The sequence below is a fragment of the Oryctolagus cuniculus genome, chromosome 16, assembly GCF_051225735.1.
Source record: "Oryctolagus cuniculus isolate XC-2025 breed Fujian yellow rabbit chromosome 16, ASM5122573v1, whole genome shotgun sequence".
Classification (NCBI taxonomy): Eukaryota; Metazoa; Chordata; class Mammalia; order Lagomorpha; family Leporidae; genus Oryctolagus; species Oryctolagus cuniculus.
In genome coordinates, this window is record NC_142882.1 from 3,215,501 (window position 1) to 3,236,316 (window position 20,816).

Here is a 20,816-nt window from a genome sequence, read left to right on the forward strand (position 1 = left end):
AACACAACACTTCAATACTAGATTGTGAAGATGAAGAGATTGAAGAAATGCCAGAAATGGAATTTAAAAAATCGATCATAGAAATAATCAGAAGCAAATGTACAAACTGATGAAATCCATACATGACATGAAAGAAAATTTCTCCCCCAAAACTGAGAACTTTAAGAAAAATCAAATGAATTCTTGGAAATGTAGAATTCCATAGAATAAATAAAAATGCAGTGGAGAGCCTTAACAACAGAATCAATGAAGCAGAAGAAAGAATATCTGACTTAGAAGACAAAGCACAGGGGTGGGTTCCAAGATGGTGGAGTTGGGAGGGAGCTTACTGCTCTGGTCCAGGAGAAGATAGTTTAAAAAAAGTAGAAAGAGTTAGGGAGAAAATGGCAGAGGAAACTCTACCAAAATTAGAGGGACACAGTGGACCTACATGAAGGGTATGGATACCCACGGCTTGGGACTCCAACAATTGAGAGCCTATGTACCACTGTTGGAAAGTGAGGTGAGATCAGACTGCAGCAGCCCAAGCCACTGGTGACAAAACTACAGGAAGAGCCTAGAGGGAACCTGGCTTGGAAACCCTGTGAGGTAAGAGCGTACCACCAAACTAGAGGAGAAAATAAGAAAAGGACAGGATGGATATGTTTCTCTCTTCCTGATCACTTTAAATGGCACCCAGTAACAAGGTGATAGAGTGGGTGCCATTTTGGACATATGTAACAGCTGCATCAGCTCATGTCTGAACCCAGTAATGAGCTGAGTGGAGACTCCTGACTCAGATGGGGAGAACTAACAGGGGACTAGGATCTTGTGACTGTGTGAGGCTTCTGTACTGGGACTGTGAAAAAAACTGAGGCTGTGTGGGAGGACTCACGGTGTGGTTGGGACTTTGGGCAGTCACAGTGGGAGACTCCACATGCTCAGGGCTTCCTGGTTACCTGGTGAGAGACATTGCTGGAGAATCTGAGCTTACACTGAGGATTGCACTGATCATTTGTGTGGTCCTTGGGACAGAGCAGATGAGTATTATACTCACTGGGGTTAGTACTCAGGCACTGGTCTCCTTGGAGGAGAGGTGATCAGCTGAGTAGAATAAGAGCAGAAATAAGATTTCTCATGCCAAACCTGGGTGTGTCATCTTATGTATGCACTTAACCCTGGAGAACTGAACAGAGCTCCCTGGCCACACCCACTATAAGTCTCTTGATATTCACTAAAGCAGACATTCCACTTATCCACAGAGTCATAGTACAAAGATAAAAGCAAAAAAACAAAAAACAAAAAACAAACAAACAAACAAACAAACAAAAACAAAAACCAACCCAACAAGTATCTCCACAAATGCTGAATAACCAACCAATTCAAGAAACAAGAATAAGGAAGACAACATGATGCCCCCAAAGAACATAACACTTCAATACTAGATTGTGGGGGCTGGCATAGTGGTGCAGTAGGTTAAAGCCCTGGCCTGAAGCACTGGCATCCCATATGGGTGCTGGTTATAGTCCCAGCAGATCCACTTCTGATTCAGCTCTCTGCTATGGCCTGGGAAAGCAATAGAAGGTGGCCCAAGTCCTTGGGCCCATGCATCCACATGGGAGACCCAGAAGAAGTTCCTGGCTCCTGGCTTCAGATCAGCGCATCTCCAGCTGTTGTGGCCATCTGGGGAGTGAACCAGCAGATGGAAGACTTCTCTCTCTGTAACTGTGTCATTAAAAAAATACTAGACTGTGAAGTTGATGAGATGGAAGAAACACAAGATGGAATTCAAAAAATTGATCATAAGATCACGTAGAAGTAATCAGAAGCAAATGCACAAACTACTGAAATTCGATCAGAACATGAAAGAAAATTTCTCCCATGAAATTGAGATCTTAAAGAGGAAATCAAAATGGGCCGGCGCCATGGCTCACTAGGCTAATCCTCCGCCTTGCAGCGCCGGCACACCGGGTTCTAGTCCCAGTCGGGGCGCCAAATTCTGTCCCGGTTGCCCCTCTTCCAGGCCAGCTCTCTGCTGTGGCCAGGGAGTGCAGTGGAGGATGGCTCAAGTGCTTGGGCCCTGCACCCCATGGGAGACCAGGATAAGCACCTGGCTCCTGCCATCAGATCAGCGTGGTGTGCCAGCCGCAGCACGCCAGCCATGGCGGCCACTGGAGGGTGAACCAACGGCAAAGGAAGACCTTTCTCTCTGTCTCTCTCTCTCACTGTCCACTCTGCCTGTCAAAAAAAAAAAAAAAAAAAAAAAGAAAAGAGGAAATCAAAATGAAATGAAGAATTCAATAGAACAAATAAAAATGCATTGGAGAGCCTTAATAATAGAATCAGTGAAGCAGAAGAAAGAATATCTGACTTAGAAGACAAAGCACAGGAAATTATATAGTCAAACCAAAGACAAGAAGAGGAAATTAGAAAAATAAAAAAACACTGCTGGGAATCTACAGGATCCTATAAAATGACCCAATATATGGGTTCTGGGAGTTTCTGAAGGTGTGGGAAAAATAAAGGATTAGAAGGCCTTTTTTTTTTTTTAGTGAAATAATAACAGAAAACTTCCCTAATTTGGAGGAAGAAAGGGACAGCCAAGTACAGGAAGCACACAGAACTCCTAATACATAACCAGAAAAGATCTTGGCCATGACACATTGTAATCATGCTCACCACAGTAAAACATAAAGAGAAGATCTAAAATGTGATGAGAGAAAAACCAGATTACTTTCAGAAGATCTCCATTTAGACTCAGAGCAGGGTTCTCACCAGAAACCCTACAGGATAGATGAGAATGGTGAGATATAGTCCAAATCTTTTTTTAAGATTTATTTATTTTAAAGAGTTACACAGCGAGAGGAGAGGCAGAGGGGTGGGGATGGAGAGAGGTCTTCCATCTGATGATTCATTTCCCATTTGGCTACAATGGCTGGAGCTGTGCTGATCTGAAGCCAGGAACCAGGAGCTGCTTCCGGGTCTCCCACACGGATGCATGGGCCCAAGGATTGGGCCATCTTCTATTGCTTTCCCAGGCCATAGCAGAGAGCTGGATCGGAAGTGGAGCAGCTGGGACTCTAACTGGCACCCATATGGGATGCCGGCACTTCAGGCCAGGGTGTTAACTTGCTGCGTCACAGCTCTGGTCCCAGTCCAAGTCTTAAGAATAAACTGTCATCCAAGAATATTATACCCTGCAAAGTTCTCATTTATTAATGAAGGTGAAATAAAGATCTTCCGTAAAAAATAGAAATTTAATTTTTCACACCTGTCCAACCCTAGAAAAGATGTTTAAGGTTCTGTGCACACAGAAACACAGAAAAATGATCATCACTACAAAAGAGGGTAAAGGAAGAAAATCTCTCACTAAAAGTTCAAAATAAATTCAAAGTAAAAGTAGGAATTTTTTGGAAAAATGGCAGGGCAAAGTCATTACTTATCAATAGTCATCTTGAATGTAAATGACCTCACCTCTCCAGGTAGTAGACAGACTGGCTGAATGGATTAAAAAACAAAATTCATCTATTTGCTGCCTACATGAATCACATCTCACCAACAAAGATGTATGAGACTGAAAGTGAAAAAATGGAAAAAGATATTTCATGCCAACAGAAACCAAAAAAGAGCTCATGTAGCCATCCTAGTATCAGACAAAATATACTTTAACACAAAAACTGTTAAAAGAGACAAAGAAGGGCACTATGTAATGATTAAGGGATCAATTCAACACGAAGATGTGACTGTAATAAGTGCATATGCACCTAATTACAGGGCACCTGGCTATTTAAAATAAATGTTAAGGGACTTAAAGGGAGACCTAAACTCCAATACAATAGTAATGGGGGACTTCAATACTCCACTTTCAGCAATGGACAGATCAACCAGACAGAAGACCAACAAGGAAACAGCAGAGTTAATTGACACCAAATGGACTTAACAAATATCTACAGAACTACTCACCCTACCGTTGCAGATACACATTCTTCTCAGTAGTGCATGGAACTTTCTCTGGGATTGACCACATACTAGGGCATAGAGCAAGTCTCAGCCAATTCAAAAAAATTGAAATCATACCAAGCAACTTCTCAGACCACAATGGAAGGCAGCTGGAAACCAGCAACTCAGGAACATATGGAAACACATGGAGACTGAACATGTTCCTGAATGAACAGTGGGTCATAGAATAAATAAAAAAAGCAATCAAATAATTTCTGGAAGAAAAAGAAAGACAACACAAAATACCAAAACTTAAGGGATACAGTAAAGGCAATGTTAAGAGGAAGGTTTATAGCAATTGGAGCTTACATCAAGTAATTGGAAAGGCAGGAAATAAATGAGCTATCAATACATCTCAAAGACCCAGACAAACCAAAGTAAACTAAACCTAAAACTAGTAGGAGAAAATAATTAAGATTAGAGAATAAACAAAATAGAAAGCAAAAAAAAAGCCACAACAGATCAGCAAAATGAAGAGCTGTTTTCTGAAAAATAAACAAATTTGATACACCATTGGACCAACTCACCAAAGATAGGAAAGAGAAGACCCAAATCAATAAAATTAGAGATGAAAAGGGGGATGTAGCAACAGACACCACAGAAATAAAAAGAGTCATCAGAAATTACTACAAAGAGCTGTATGTCAACAAACTGGGAAATACAGAAAAGAATGGATAGATTCCAGGACACATGCAACCTACCTAAATTGAGCCATAAGGACATAACCAAGACAGAGACTGATGCAGTAATAAAGACCCTCCCAACACAGAAGTCCAGGACTGGATGGTTTACCTGCTTAATTTTACCAAACATTTAAAGAAAACCCAACTTTCAATTATTTTCAAGCTATTCAAAAACAACTGAAAGGGAGGGAATCCTCCCAAATCCTTTTTATGAAGCCAGCATTTCTTATTTCCTAAACCTTAAGAAGATGCAACAGAGAAAAAAACGATAGAGCAATTTCCCTGATGAACATAGATGAAAAAAAAATCCTCAATAAAATTCTAGCCAATCAAATACAACAACATATCTGACTCAGGTGAAATGGGATTTATCCCTAGTATTCAGAGATGATCCAACATTTGCAAATCAATCAACGTGAAACATCACATTAAAAAACTGAAGTGCAAAAACCATAAGATTAGCTCAATGAATGCAGAGAAAGCATTTGATAAAATACAACACCCTTTCATGTTGAAAACTCTTAAGCAAATTGGGTAGAAAAGGGACATTTCTCAACATAATCAAGGCAATTTATGACAAACCCATGGCTAGCATCCTATTGAATGGGGGAAAGTTGGAAGCATTCCCAAAGATACTGAATCAGACAAGCATGACTACTCTCATCATTGCTATTCATTATAGTCATGGAAGTGCTAGCCAGAGCCATTAGGCAAGAAAAAGAAATCAAAGGGATACAAATTGGGAAGGCAAAGTCAAATTATCTTTCTTTGCAGATGATATGATTCTTTATTTAGGTGATCCAAAGAACTCCACTAAGAGATTATTGGAACTCACAGAAGAGTTTGGGAAAGTAGCAAGATATAAAATCAAAGCACAAAAGTCAACAGCATTTGTATACACAGGCAACAGCAGAGAAAGAACTAAGATCAATCCCATTCACAATAGCTACAAAAACAATCAAATACTTGGAATAAACTTAACCAAGGATGTCAAAGATCTCTATGATAAGAATTAAAAAATTTTAAAGAAAGAAACAGAAGAGGATAGCAAAAAATAAAAAAAAAAAACTTTCATGCTGATGGATTGGAAAAATCAATATAATCAAAATGGCCATTCTCCCAAAAGCAATTTACAAATTCAAGTGATACCAATGAAAATACCAAAGACATTCTTCTCAGGTATGGAAAAAATGATACTGAAATTCATATGGAGGCATAGAAGGCCTTGAATAGCTATAGCTATCTTGTACAACAAAAACAAAGCTGGAATCATCACTTTACCAGATTTCATGACAAACTACAGGGCAGTATAATCAAAACAGCATGGTGCTGGTACAGAAACAGATGGATAGACCAATGGAACAGAATAGAAACACCAGAAATCAATCCAAACATCTACAACCCACTTATATTTGATCAAGGATCTAAAACCAATGCCTGGAGCAAGGACAGTCTATTCAATAAATGGTGCTGGGAAAACTGGATTTCCATGTGCAGAAGCATGAAGCAAGACCCCTACCTTACACCTTACACAAAAATCCACTCAACATGGATTAAAGATCTAAATCTATGACCCAACACCATCACATTATTAGAGAACATTGGAGAAACCCTGCAAGATATAGGCACAGGCAAAGACTTCTTGGAAAAGACCCCAGAAGCACAGGCAGTCAAAGCCAAAATTAACATTTGGGATGACATCAAATTGAGAAGTTTCTGTACTGCAAAAGAAATAGTCAGGAAAGTGAAGAGGAAACCAACAGAATGGGAAAAATATTTGCAAACTATGCAACTGATAAAGGGTTAATAGAATCTACAAGGAGATCCAGAAACGTCACAACAATAAAACAAACAACCCACTTGAGAGATGGGCCAAGGACCTCAATAGGCATTTTTCAAAAGAGTAAATCCAAATGGCCAACAGACACATGGAAAATTTTCAGGATCACTAGCCATCAGGGAAATGCAAATCAAAACCACAATGAGGTTTCACCTCACCCCAGTTAGAATGGCTGACATTCAGAAGTCTACCAACAACAGATGCTGGCGAGGATGTGGGGAAAAAGTGACACTAACCCACTGTTGGTGGAAATGCAAACTGTTAAATCCACTATAGAACACAGTTTGGAGATTGCTCAGAAACCTGAATATAACCCTACCGTTTGACCCATCCATCCTACTCCTTGTAATTTACCCAAGGGAAATTAAATAGAAAAATAAAAGAGGTGCCTGCACCTCAATGTTTATTTCAGTTCAATTCACAATAGCTAAGACGTGGAATCAACCTAAATGGCCATCAACAGAAGACTGGATGAAGACATTATGGGATATGTACTGTGGGGAACCGCAGGCTGGCCACCTGTGGGAACTTCCTCACTTTGCTGTTTGCATGGCCTGTTGTAACAACTTGTGCAAAACAAGTTAAGGAAGTGCTGGCTGCTGAGCAAAACAAGTCAAGGAAGTGCTAACCACAGGATGTCCTGAAGACACACAAACAACCTCGATGGAGCAAGATGAACTTTCGACCTGAGGCACTATGTGCCCTTCAACTTGATTGGACTGTGCCTGCGTGGACTGCATGTGAACAGACTAGCCATTGGCTGGGAGCGTCCTGCTAGGGGAACCTAGGGTATATAATGGGGATAGGATTGTGTAGGGGAGGAGGGCTTGGCTTCTTTTCTTTCGCCTTGCATCTGGATGAATAAAGTTCCATGAGAACCGAGTAAGCAGCGATCGTGTCTTTACTACGCTGGACTCTCGCGGGCGAGCGTCTGGCAAGTGGTGCCGTGACTCTGATCGGGAGCGGTTGCTGGAAGAAGGTAAGAGAACTAAAAGCGTGCCTACACGGGAATCTAGGCGGGTAGAATAAAGCCTAGGACTAGACCGCGGTACCGTCGGTGAAGACGGAAGAAAGAAAATATATAGCTTCCAAAGCGGGCAATAAGAGACCCCTAATAGGCGGGGACTAGAACGCCAGTAACAGGCGGGAGTTTGAATGAACGCCGGTAACAGGCGGGAGTAGTGAATGAACGCCAGTAATAGGCAGGAGTGGTGAATGAAGAAATTGTGAATGAATGCCGGTAACAGGGCGGGAGTTATGAATGAATGCCGGATTCAAGGCGGAAGTTGTCTTTAGCAGTAATGGGTAACACTCTGTCCATGACGGAACTGTGCTGCTGAGCCGCTTATTAAAAACGGCGGGGACGCCTGTCAAGGATCAGGCACTGCCAGCAGACTCGGAACAGATAGCGCGCCTCCTGGATGAGGGGTCTGAAAGGCTAGAAGAGGTCCAAACGGAGTCCATAAGCGGAAGCCGTTGTGAGGAGAATGAAGAGGCTTCTAGTGAGGAAGGAGATGTGAGGGTGGGGGATACCGAGCCCCTTCCATCCGCACCTCCGTATCTGGGCTTGGGACCCTTGCACTATCAAGATAAGCCTGGTTGCCAGTGCAGATTTGCTAACTTATCAATAGAAAATGCATCAGCCTGGTGACCTCTCACATTGAGTAAATCTATCACTTGTGAGCACGATTCCTTACTTGAGGATGGGCCTATAGACAGAGGCCCCGCTATAATGAGAGAGGACAGCCGCTGGGGGAACACGTGGCGCCCCCCCGAATTGGGAAGAATATCATCAGGTAGGACAAGTCTTTCCTGTCATTTTGGATGGTCAGGGTAATCGAGGATGGACCCCTGTGGATCATAAGCTCTTAAAGGAGCTGCAGCAGGCTGTACAATTGTACGGGCCGCATGCAAATTTCACAAAACCAGTTCTGGACAATATAGAGACTCAGGGGTTGGTCCCAGAGGACTGGAAAAATATAGCTAAGGCCGTGGTTGGTGGAGGAGACTTTCTGCTCTGGCTGGCGGCCTATAGAGAACCGGCCAGAAAGCAAGCAGCGGAGAATGCTGGAAACGGCCGAGCTCCCTGGAATGAGGACCTGCTCAATGGGGAAGGAGCATTCATTGATGAACACCAACAGGCAAGGTGCCCTAATGAAGTTTTGGTGCAGGTTAGAGAATTGGCCCGAAGGGCCTGGAAAATAATTCCAAAAAAGGGGGAGATTAAGCACAGTCTGACTAAAATTATGCAGGGCCCTACAGAACCTTATGCTGATTTTGTAAACAGATTATTGGAGGCTGCAGAAAATATCTTTGAAACAGTAGATGAAGCCATGCCTCTGGTCAGAAGACTTGCTTATGAGCAAGCAAATGAAACATGCCGTGAGGCCCTAAGGCCCTGGCAACATAAGGATATGCCCACATTTTAGAAAATTTGTAGGGATGTTTTGGATGATGTTGCCTCCGGCACACATGCAGCAGTGGCTATGGCTAGGATGATGCGTAACAACAGGAATGGGAGCACATGCTTTAACTGTGGAAAGGAGGGCCACTTGAAAAGGGAATGTACAGCTCAAAAGCCCCCAGGGCGTCAACCGGGGCTTTGCCCCTGATGCGGTAAGGGCAACCTTTGGGCAAATGAATGTTACTCTAAAATGGACAAAGCAGGTAATCCAATAGTACCAAACTTTAACCTGAGGCAAAAAGGATCAGGGTCAGCACCTGCAAAAAAATGGAATGGGGGCCCCCTCACCCAGGGGCCCAAAAACTCAATGGGTGCAGGGGCAACTGTTAGGACAGCCCCAAAGGGAACAACAGGCATTTGTTGTGCAGAGCTGCGAGCCACTGACTATACAATATTAACACCACAGATGGGAGTGCAAGCAGTAGATGTGCGTTTGCCGGACTCCCTAGATGATTTGGAAGGTATAGGAATTACCATAGGAAAAGCTACCAATTCTTTAATGGGTCTTTTAGTAGTGACAGGAATTATTCCATTGCCCTGTAAGAAGCTCAGGGTAATGCTGCACTCCACCAAAGGGATTTTTTTAAAGGACTTTAGCATTGTGCACTTAACTGGCATTCAGTATAACCCCCAAGGACAGGCTATTGTGGAACGTACTCATTTGTATTTGAAAAATTTAATATTTAAACAAAAAGGGGGAAGAGGGGAATATGTGGTATCTAACAAGGATGCTTTAGCCCTTGCTTTATATACCATTAATTTTTTATTTTTTATTTTTTTTATTTTTTTAACTTTTATTTAATGAATATAAATTTCCAAAGTACGATTTATGGATTACAATGGCTTCCCCCCCATACCGTCCCTCCCACCCACAACCCTCCCCTTTCCCACTCCCTCTCCCCTTCCATTCACATCAAGATTCATTTTCGATTCTCTTAATATACAGAAGATCAGCTTAGTATACATTAAGTAAGGATTTCAGCAGTTTGCTCCCACACAGAAACATAAAGTGAAAAATAATAGATGATTTTTTTTAAATGATGATGAAATCAGATCAGACCTATTGTCATGTTTAATCCCAGTGAGAGTCAAGTTGGGAGTTGATAATTTCTTTCTTTCTTTCTTTCTTTCTTTCTTTCTTTCTTTCTTTCTTTCTTTCTTTTTTTTTTTTTACAGAGGATCAGTTTAGTATACATTAAGTAAAGATTTCAACAGTTTGCACCCCCATAGAAACACAAAGTGAAATATATTGTTTGAGTACTCGTTATAGCATTAAATCTCAATGCACAGCACATTAAGGACAGAGATCCTACATGAGGAGTAAGTGCACAGTGACTCCTGTTGTTGACTTTACCAATTGACACTCCTGTCTATGGCATCAGTAATCTCCATATGCTCCAGTCATGAGTTTCCAAGGCTATGGAAGCCCTCTGAGTTCTCCGATTCTTATCTTGTTTAGACAAGGTCATAGTCAAAGTGGAGGTTCTCTCCTCCCTTCAGAGAAAGGTACCTCCTTCTTTGAAGACCTGTTCTTTCCACTGGGATCTCACTCACAGAGATCTTTTGCCAGAGTGTCTTGGCTTTCCATGCCTGAAATACTCTCATGGGCTTTTCAGCCAGATCCGAGTGCCTTTAGGGCTGATTCTGAGGCCAGAGTGCTATTTAGGACATCCGCCATTCTATGAGTCTGCTGAGTATCTCACTTCCCATGTTGGATCACTCTCCCCTTTATTTATTCTATCGGTTAGTGTTAGCATGTACTAGACTTGTTTATGTGCTCCCTTTGACTCTTAGTCCTTTCATTATGATCATTGTGAACTGAAATTGATCACTTGGAATAGTGAGATGGCATTGGTACATGCCACCTTGATGGGATTGAATTGGAATCCCCTGGTATGTTTCTAACTCTACCATTTGGGGCAAGTCAGCTTGAGCATGTTCCAAATTATACATCTCTTCCCTCTCTTATTCCCACTCTTATGTTTAACAGGGATCACATTTCAGTTAATTTTCAACACTTAAGAATAACTGTGTATTAATTACAGAATTAAACCAGTCATATTAAGTAGAACAGACAAAAAACTACTAAGAGGGATAATGTATTAAGTTGTTCATTAACAGGGCTATGCTGATCAAGTCACCGGTTCCCATAGTGTCCATTTATATACCATTAATTTTTTAAATAAAAATAAAAATGGGAAAACTCCAGCTGAATTACATTCTCAACCTGCCGAAAAGGAATCAGTGCTCAGTTAGTTGTCACCGATCAGGGATAACATATGGTATTTGTCCCTTTTGGACTTGCTTATTTCACTCAGCATAATGCTTTCCAAATTCCTAACAGGGATCACTTTTCAGTGAAAATTTAAACACCTAAGAATAATTGTGTGTTAATTACAGAGTTCAACCAATAGTACTAGAACAAAAAAAATACTAAAAGGTATAAAGTATTACATTGCACATCAACAGTCAGGACAAGAGCTGATCAAGTCACTGTGTCTCATAGTGTCCATTTCACTTCAACAAGTTTCCCCTTTGGTGCTCAGTTAGTTGTCACCAATCAGGGAGAACATACGATGTTTGTCCCTTTGGGACTGGCTTAGTTCACTCAGCATTATGTTTTCCAAATTCCTCCATCTTGTTGCAAATGACGGGGTTTCATTGTTTTTGACTGCTGTATAGTATTCTATAGAGTACATGTCCCATAATTTCTTTACCCAGTCTACTGTTGATGGGCATTTGGGTTGGTTCCAGGTCTTAGCTATTGTGAATTGAGCTGCAATAAACATTAAGGTGCAGACAGCTTTTTTGTTTGCCAATTTAATTTCCTTTGGGTAAATTCCAAGAAGTGGTATGGCTGGGTTGTATGGTAGGGTTATCTTCAGGTTTCTGAGGAATCTCCAGACTGACTTCCACAGTGGCTTAACCAGTTTCATTACAACTTATATTTTAAAAATATGATGCCATACATGGAAAGCCAAGACACTCTGGCAAAATAAAAAACCTAAATGAAAGATCTCTGTGAGTGAGATCCCAGTGGAAAGAACAGGTCTTCAAAGAAGGAGGTACCTTTCTCTGAAGGGAGTAGAGAACTTCCACTTTGACTATGACCTTGTCTAAATAAGATAAGAGTCAGAGAACTCAAAAGGCTTCCATAGCCTTGGAAACTCATGACTGCAGCATAGGGAGATTACTGATGGCATAGACAGGAGTGTCAATTGGTAAAGTCAACAACAGGAGTCACTGTGCACTTACTCCTCATGTAGGATCTCTGTCCTTAATGTGCTGTGCATTGAGATTTAATGCTATAACGAGTACTCAAACAATATATTTCACTTTGTGTTTCTATGGGGGTGCAAACTGTTGAAATCTTTACTTAATATATGCTAAACTGATCTTCTGTATATATAGAATGTGGGGAGCAATCCGGACTGGACTAAGTTACTCGAATTAGGACTTATTCTATGCATCTGCTCTCCCACAATATGGCGCTGGGAGAGAAGTAAACAGCTTCCGCACAGCTGCCTCCAGTTCAACCAATTAACTGTAGGACTTGCTCCTGATTGGAGAGCAGCGTACTCAGCCAAGTTGGGATTGGCGGAGGAGGACTATAAAGGAGGAGAGAGACGGCATGCACCAGGAACATCTATGGGGAACATCTAAAGGGAACCCGTGCAGCCCCCGAGAGAACCGGCCGGCGGTGTGCCGCTCCCCTGCGGAAGTGGGGAATGCGGCCAGGGGGAACTGCCCTTCCACGGAGGTGGAAGGGATAGTAGCCAACCCGGGAAGAACCAGCAGCAAACCCGGGGAGGGCCGAGCAGACGAAAGAACAGCGCAGGGTCCTGTGTTGCTCCTCCACGAAGAGGGGGAGCGACAATAGAAAATTGATAATGAGTCTTGATATGAATGGAAGGGGATAGAGAGAGGGAAAGGGGAGGGTTGCAGGTTGGAGGGAAGTCATTGGGGAGGGAGGGAAGCCAATGTAATCCATAAGCTGTATTTTGGAAATCTATATTCATTAAATAAAAGTTAAAAAAAAATATGATGCCATAAACAAGAGTGTCAATATGTTAAGTCAACAACTGGAGTCACTGTGCACTTACTCCTCATGTAGGATCTCTGTCCTTAATGTGCTGTACATTGTGATTTAATGCTATAACTAGTACTCAAACAGTATTTTTCACTTTGTTTCTGTGTGGGTGCAAACTGTTGAAATCTTTACTTAATATATGCTAAACTGATCTTCTGTATATAAAGAGAATCGAAAATGAATCTTGATGTGAATGGAAGGGGAGAGGGAGTGGGAAAGGGGAGGGTTGCGGGTGGGAGTGACGTTATGGGGGGAAGCCATTGTAATCCATAAGCTGTACTTTGGAAATTTATATTCATTAAATAAAAGTTAAAAAAAGCAGAAGGAACAACAATAATATCATCAACAATGGGTATAGCAATTGAACAGACATTCTGCAGAGATAAATGAGCAAAAGGCCTTATCAAGCGTGTTAATCATCAGTAAACTTAGAAAACTATTCAAAACCACAATGTGTGACCACCTCACTTGTTCCATTGGCTACAACTATCAGAAATTTGTTGTCAAAGAAAAGAATAACCACGGTTGCTGATGATGTCCTGATCAGTATTTGATATGGCCAGGCTGTTGCTTAATGTTTCTTCTCAGTGACTGAGATTAATCCTACAGCACTTCACAGATGCTATCCTGTCTATCTCTAACTCTCAAACCTGACATAAATCAAATACCTTTCAGGTGATCATAAATGGCCAGTCCCACATGGGCTGAGCTGAAATGTAGCATCTAGGTGCAAGGGTCAGAGATGTGTTCTTTAATGCCATCTGCAAGAGAGAATGAAAAGTGACTATGATCACAGAGGCTCAAAAGAACAAAAGGTCAGCTAAGGGGGGAGAAAAAATAGCATGCTACATAAGAGGACAGCCGTAATATACAATCTCAACCCTGAACTTTGTCAACAATGCTTGAAAATGGTGGAAGACTAGAATATTCTAATTTTCCTGACAATCTCCCATGGTTTGAGAGCTTTGTAGATCCCAACTCTTCTGACACAGTCACCCAGGAAAGTCCCTTTCTCCTTTTCCATTTCCTCTTCTCTACTTCAAACACCACAAATATGGCTACTCCAATCTCTGAGTACTTCCTCTTTAATCATACCTATGAACAAAGAAAATCTCCATTTTTCAGCTTTCGTGCACCTGAGAAGTTCACCCAAGTGAATGTGGGTTTTCGCAGTTTTCCTCTCTTGGAAGCCCCCCTCCATGCCACTCTGGCTGGAGGTCCTTGTTTCTAATAAATACTTTTAAATTTCTTTGCTGTCCGCTTGGAAATTCTTCTTCCACGTGAGGCAAAGAACCAAGGTAACAATAATTTTTGTGCCACCATTTCCCATAATATTTTGGTGCCATTACTTGGAGAGCAACTCCAATGTGACTCAGATTGCAACTCCTGTGTGATGTGCATCCAAAGTTGGATAATCTCACTGGACTGGTGAGCATGCAGACTGCTGTCACTTTTTTTCAGAATGTCTCTTTCATAGTCACTCTCATTTTCCCTAAAACACTGGGTCTCTGTCAGCCATTTAAAAGTGATTTGTGTGGCTGCAGTTCTTTTTTTTTTTTTTTTTTTGCCAGAGTGTCTTGGCTTTCCATGCCTGAAATACTCTCATGGGCTTTTCAGCCAGATCCGAATGCCTTTAGGGCTGATTCTGAGGCCAGAGTGCTGTTTAGGACATCTGCCATTCTATGAGTCTGCTGAGTATCTCGCTTCCCATGTTGGATCACTCTCCCCTTTATTTATTCTATCTGTTAGTATTAGCAGGTACTAGACTTGTTTATGTGCTCCCTTTGACTCTTAGAACTTTCATTATGATCAATTGTGAACTGAAATTGATCACTTGGACTAGTGAGATGGCATTGGTACATGCCACCTTGATAGGATTAAATTGGAGTCCCCTGGTATGTTTCTAACTCTCCCATTTGGGGCAAGTCAGCTTGAGCATGTCCCAAATTGCACATCTCTTCCCTCTCTTATTCCCATTCTTATGTTTAACAGGGATCACATTTCAGTTAAATTTCAACACTTAAGAATAACTGTGTATTAATTACAGAATTAAACCAGTCATATTAAGTAGAACAGACAAAAAAAATCTACTAAGAGGGATAATGTATTAAGTTGTTCATTAACAGTCAGGGCTATGCTGATCAAGTCACCATTTCTCATAGTGTCCATTTCACTTCAGGAGGTTTCCTTTTTGGTGTTCAGTCAGTTGTCACCGATCAGGGAGAACATATGGTATTTGTCCCTTTGGGACTGGCTTATTTCACTCAGCATGATGTGTTCCAGATTCCTCCATTTTGTTGCAAATGACTTGATTTCATTGTTTCTTACTGCGGTATAGTATTCTAAAGAGTACATATCCCATAATTTCTTTATCCAGTCTACCGTTGATGGGCATTTAGGTTGGTTCCAGGTCTTGGCTATTGTGAATTGTGCTGCGATAAACATTAGGGTGCAGACCGCTTTTTTGTTTGCCAATTTAAATTCCTTTGGGTAAATTCCAAGGAGTGGGATGGCTGGGTCGAATGGTAGGGCTATCTTCAGGTTTCTGAGGAATCTCCAGACTGACTTCCATAGTGGCTTGACCAGTTTGCATTCCCACCAACAGTGGGTTAGTGTCCCTTTTTCCCCACATCCTCGCCAGCATCTGTTGTTGGTAGACTTCTGAATGTGAGCCATTCTAACTGGGTTGAGGTGAAACCTCATTGTGGTTTTGATTTGCATTTCCCTGATTGCTAGTGATCTTGAACATTTTTTCATGTGCCTGTTGGCCATTTGGATTTCCTCTTTTGAAAAATGTCTATTGAGGTCCTTGGCCCATCTCTTAAGTGGGTTGTTGGTTTTGTTTTTGTGGATTTTCTTGATCTCTTTGTAGATTCTTGTTATCAACCCTTTATTAGTTGCATAGTTTGCAAATATTTTTTCCCATTCTGTCGGTTGTCTCTTCACTCTACTGACTGTTTCTTTTGCAGTACAGAAACTTCTCAATTTGATGCAATCCCAATAGTTGATTTTGGCTTTGACTGCCTGTGCCTCCCAGGTATTTTCCAGAAATTCTTTGCCTGTGCCAATATCTTAAAGGGTTTCTCCAATGTTCTCTAATAACTTGATGGTGTCAGGTCATAGATTTAAGTCTTTATTCCATGTTGAGTTGATTTTTGTGTAAGGTGTAAGGTAGGGGTCTTGCTTCATGCTTCTGCATGTGGAAATCCAGTTTTCCCAGCACCATTTATTGAATAGACTCTCTTTGCTCCAAGGATTGGTTTTAGATCCTTGATCAAATATAAGTGGGTTTTGGATGTTTGGATTGATTTCTGGTGTTTCAATTCTGTTCCATTTGTCTATCCATCTGTTTCTGTACCAGTACCATGCTGTTTTGATTACAACTGCCCTGTAGTATGTCCTGAAATCTGGTATTATGATGCCTCCGGCTTTGTTTTTGTTGTACAAGATTGCTTTAGCTATTCGAGGTCTCTTGTGCCTCCATATAAATTTCAGCATCATTTTTTCCAGATCTGAGAAGAATGTCTTTGGTATCTTGATTGAGATTGCATTGAATCTATAAATTGCTTTTGGGAGAATGGACATTTTGATGATATTGATTCTTCCAATCCATGAGCGTGGAAGATTTTTCCATTTCTTGGTATCCTCTTCTATTTCTTTCTTTAAGGTTTTGTAATTTTCATCGTAGAGATCTTTAACGTCCTTGGTTAAGTTTATTCCAAGGTATTTGATTGTTTTTGTAGCTATTGTGAATGGGATTGATCTTAGAAGTTCTTCCTCAGCTGTGGCATTGTCTGTGTATACAAAGGCTGTTGATTTTTGTGCATTGATTTTATACCCTGCTACTTTGCCAAACTCTTCTATGAGTTCCAATAGTCTCTTAGTAGAGTTCTTTGGGTCCCCTAAATAAAGAATCATATGATCTGCAAAGAGGGATAGTTTGAGTTCTTCCTTCCCAGTTTGTATCCCTTTAATTTCTTTTTCTTGCCTAATAGCTCTGGCTAGAACTTCCAGAACTATATTGAATAGCAGTGGTGAGAGTGGGCATCCCTTTCTGGTACCAGATCTCAGTGGAAATGCTTCCAATTTTTCCCCATTCAATAGGATGTTGGCCATGGGTTTTTCATAAATTGCTTTGATTGTATTGAGGAATGTTCCTTCCAAACCCAGTTTGCTTAGAGTTTTCATCATGAACGGGTATTGTATTTTATCAAATGCTTTCTCTATGCCTTCTCAGCATCTATTGAGATAATCATATGGTTTTTCTTGTGCAGTCTGTTAATTTGGTGTATCAAGTTGATTGTTTTGCAAAAATTGAACCGTTCCTGTATGCCAGGGATAAATTCCACTTGGTCTGGTTGGATGATCTTTCTGATGTGTTGTTGCATTCTATTGGCGAGAATTTTATTGAGGATGTTTGCATCTATGTTCATCAGGGATATTGGTCTGTAATTCTCTTTCAATACTGTATCATTTTCTGGCTTAGGAATTAAGGTGATGCTGGCTTCATAAAAAGCATTTGGGAGGATTCCCTCTTTTTTGATTGTTCTGAATAGTTTGAGAAGAATTGGAGTCAGTTCTTCTTTAAATGTCTGGTAGAATTCAGCAGTGAATCCATCTGGTCCTGGGCTTTTCTTTGTTGGGATGGCCTTTATTACGGTTTCAATTTCTGTCTCAGTTATGTGTCTGTTTAAGTTTTCTATGTCTTCCTGGTTCAATTTAGGTAGGTTGCATGTGTCCAGGAATCTATCCATTTCTGATAGGTTTCCCTGTTTGCTGGCATACAAGTCCTTGTAGTAATTTCTGATGATTCTTTTTATTTCTGTGGTGTCTGTTGTTATGTTTCCTTTTTCATCTCTGATTTTATTGATTTGTGTCTTTTCTCTTCTTTTTTTAGTTAGTTGGGCCAATGGGGTGTCAATTTTGTTTATTTTTTCAAAAAACCAGCTCCTCGTTTGGCTGATTTTTTGTAATGTTTTCTTGGATTCAATCCTGTTGATTTCTTCTCTGATTTTAATTATTTCTCTTCTCCTACTAGATTTGGGTCTGGTTTGCTGCAGATTTTCTAGATCCTTGAGATGCATTGAAAGCTCATCTATTTGGTGCCTTTTCAATTTCTTGATGTAGGCACCTATTGCTATAAACTTTCGTCTCAACACTGCTTTTGCTGTATCCCATAAGTTTTGGTACATTGTGCTGTTATCCTCATTGACTTCCAGAAAGTTTTTGATTTCTCTTTTGATTTCTTCTATGGCCCGTTGTTCATTCAGGAGCATGTTCAATCTCCATGTGTTTGAGTATGCTCTAGGGATTCCTGAGTTGCTAATTTCCAACTTCATTCCTTTATGGTCTGAGAAGCTGCATGGTATGATTCTAATTCTTTTGAATTTGCTGAGACTTGCTTTATGGCCTAGTATGTGGTCAATCCTAGAGAAGGTTCCATGTACTGCTGAGAAGAATGTAAAATCTTTAGCTGTAGGATGAAAAGTTCTGTAGATACCTGTTAGATCCATTTGGGCTATAGTGTCATTTAAATCTACTGTCTCCTTGTTGATCTTCTGTCCGGATGATCTGTCTATTTCTGAGAGTGGAGTATTGAAGTCCCCCAGTACTATTGTACTGGGGTGTAAATCTCCCTTTAAGTCCCTTAACAAATCTGTTAAATAAACTGGTGCCTTGTAATTAGGTGCATGTACATTGATAATCATTACATCTTCCTGTTGAATTGATCCCTTAGTCATTATATAGTGCCCCTCTTTTTCTCTCTTAACAGATTTTGTGATAAAGTTTATGTTGTCCGTATTTAGATGGCTACGCCTGCTCTTTTTTCATTTCTGTCGTCAGGTATATCTTTTTACGGCCTTTCACTTTCAGTCTGTATGGATCTTTGTTGGAAACATGTGTTTCTTGTAAGCAGAAAATAGATGGGTTTTGTTCCTTAACCCAATCAGCCAATAAGTGTCTTTTAACTGGACAGTTCAGGCCATTAGCATTCAATGTTCAACAATGTATTGATAAATGGTAACTTTGCTCTGCCATTTGCCAAAGGTATTTTCTAATATATGCTTTGAACTTCCTGTGATATTTTGCTATGAGGTTTCCTTCCTTTACCTTCTTTCATATTGATGACCGTGTTTCTGTGTTTCTGTGTGCAACACGTCTTTAAGCATCTTTTGCAGGGCTGGACGAGTGGCGACAAATTCTTTCAATTTCTGTTTGCTATGAAAGGTCTTTATTTCACCTTCATTCACAAATGAGAGGTTTGCAGGATATAACATTGTGGGCTGGCAGTTTTTCTCTTAGTACCTGGGCTATGTCTCACCATTCCCTTCTAGCCTGTAGGGTTTCTGATGAGAAGTCAGCTGTGAGTCTAATTGGAGATCCTCTAAGAGTAACCTGACATTTCTCTCTTGCACATTTTAGGATCTTTTCTTTATGTTTCACTGTGGAGAGTTTAATTACAATGTGTCATGGTGAGGATCTCTTTTGGTCATGTTTATTAGGGGTTCTATGAGCTTCCTGTACTAGGATGTCTCTGTCCTTCTCCAAACCTGGGAAATTTTCTGCTAATTTCTCACTAAAAAGGCCTTCTAATCCTTTCTCCCTCTCCATGCCTTCAGGAACTCCTAGAACCTGAATGTTGGGCTTTTTAATAGTATCCTGTAGATTCCCCACAATATTTTTTAGATTTCTAATTTCCTCTTCTTTTCTTTGGTTTGATTGTATACTTTCCTGTGCTCTGTCTTCTAAGTCTGATATTCTCTCTTCAGCTTCACCTATTCTGTTTTTAAGGCTCTCTAATGTGTTTGTCATTTGATCTATTGAATTCTTCATTTCCTTATGATTTCTCATCACTATCACAGTTTCCAGTTGTAAGTTGTTTCATTTCATTTTGATTCCTCCTTAATATTTCATTTTCACAAGAGAGATTTTCTATCTTGTCCATTAAGGATTTCTGTAGTTCAAGAATTTGTTTTTGAGAACTTCTTAATATTCTTATCAATTTTTTTGAGATCTGCTTCTTGCATTTCTTCTATCTCATCATGTTCATAATCTTGAATTGGGGTGTCTTTTTCATTTGGGGGTGTCATAGTGTCTTCCTTGTTCTTGTTACCTTGGTTTATGCGTTTGTTGTTTGGCATATTGGAGATATTCTTTGGTTTCTTCACTGTAGTGTTTTTTCTTGTTATACTATGACTCTAGATTAACTGGACTGTCTGCTTTTGATGGAGCCTTAGAGGCTTGAGATGGGTGTGGCCTGAGAGCTCTGTTTGGTTCCTCAGGGTTAAGCGTGTGCCACAGGTGACACTCTCACGTTAGGAGTGGTAAATTTCTCTCTGTCTCTTTCTTTCTTTTTTTGATTTTAAAGGGAAGTAATTCCACACAGCTGAACAGAATTGGAGGTAGTTAGCAGGCGAATGATATACCCACAGGAGCCAGAGATTGGAAGCTCTTTCCCAAGGACCACACAGGGAATCTGTCATGCCCTCAATGTGGGCTCAAATTCCCCTTCAGTCTCCCACTGGGTTGCCATGGTTACCAAATTGTAGCATCTTTGGAGAGTACTAACGTGAATTCTGTGAGTTCTCTCCCCCACGGTCTCTTTTTTAACAGTCTCAGTTCAGGAGTACCACACATTCACTAGGTCTTAATCTCCTGTTATTTCACCCCCCCAGAGTCAGGTTTTTCTGCTAGGCTGAGGGCTGGTGCAGACCTGAGGTCGCCCTGCTTGTGACGTATGTCCAAAATGGCACCTGCTCT

General features: G+C 40.8%; 1 protein-coding gene across 1 annotated transcript in view; it reads left to right on the forward strand.

Annotated features, from left to right (window-relative positions):
- Positions 1-430: 430 nt before the first annotated feature.
- The window catches only part of LOC100349981 (vomeronasal type-2 receptor 116), a 44,538-nt gene continuing 24,152 nt past the window's right edge, over positions 431-20,816 (forward strand). The window contains exons 1-3 of the mRNA XM_089316298.1: positions 431-502; positions 7,369-7,480; positions 8,287-8,883. Of these exons, the coding sequence (XP_089172424.1) occupies positions 431-502; positions 7,369-7,480; positions 8,287-8,883 (781 nt within the window). The remainder of the gene's footprint in view (positions 503-7,368; positions 7,481-8,286; positions 8,884-20,816) is intronic.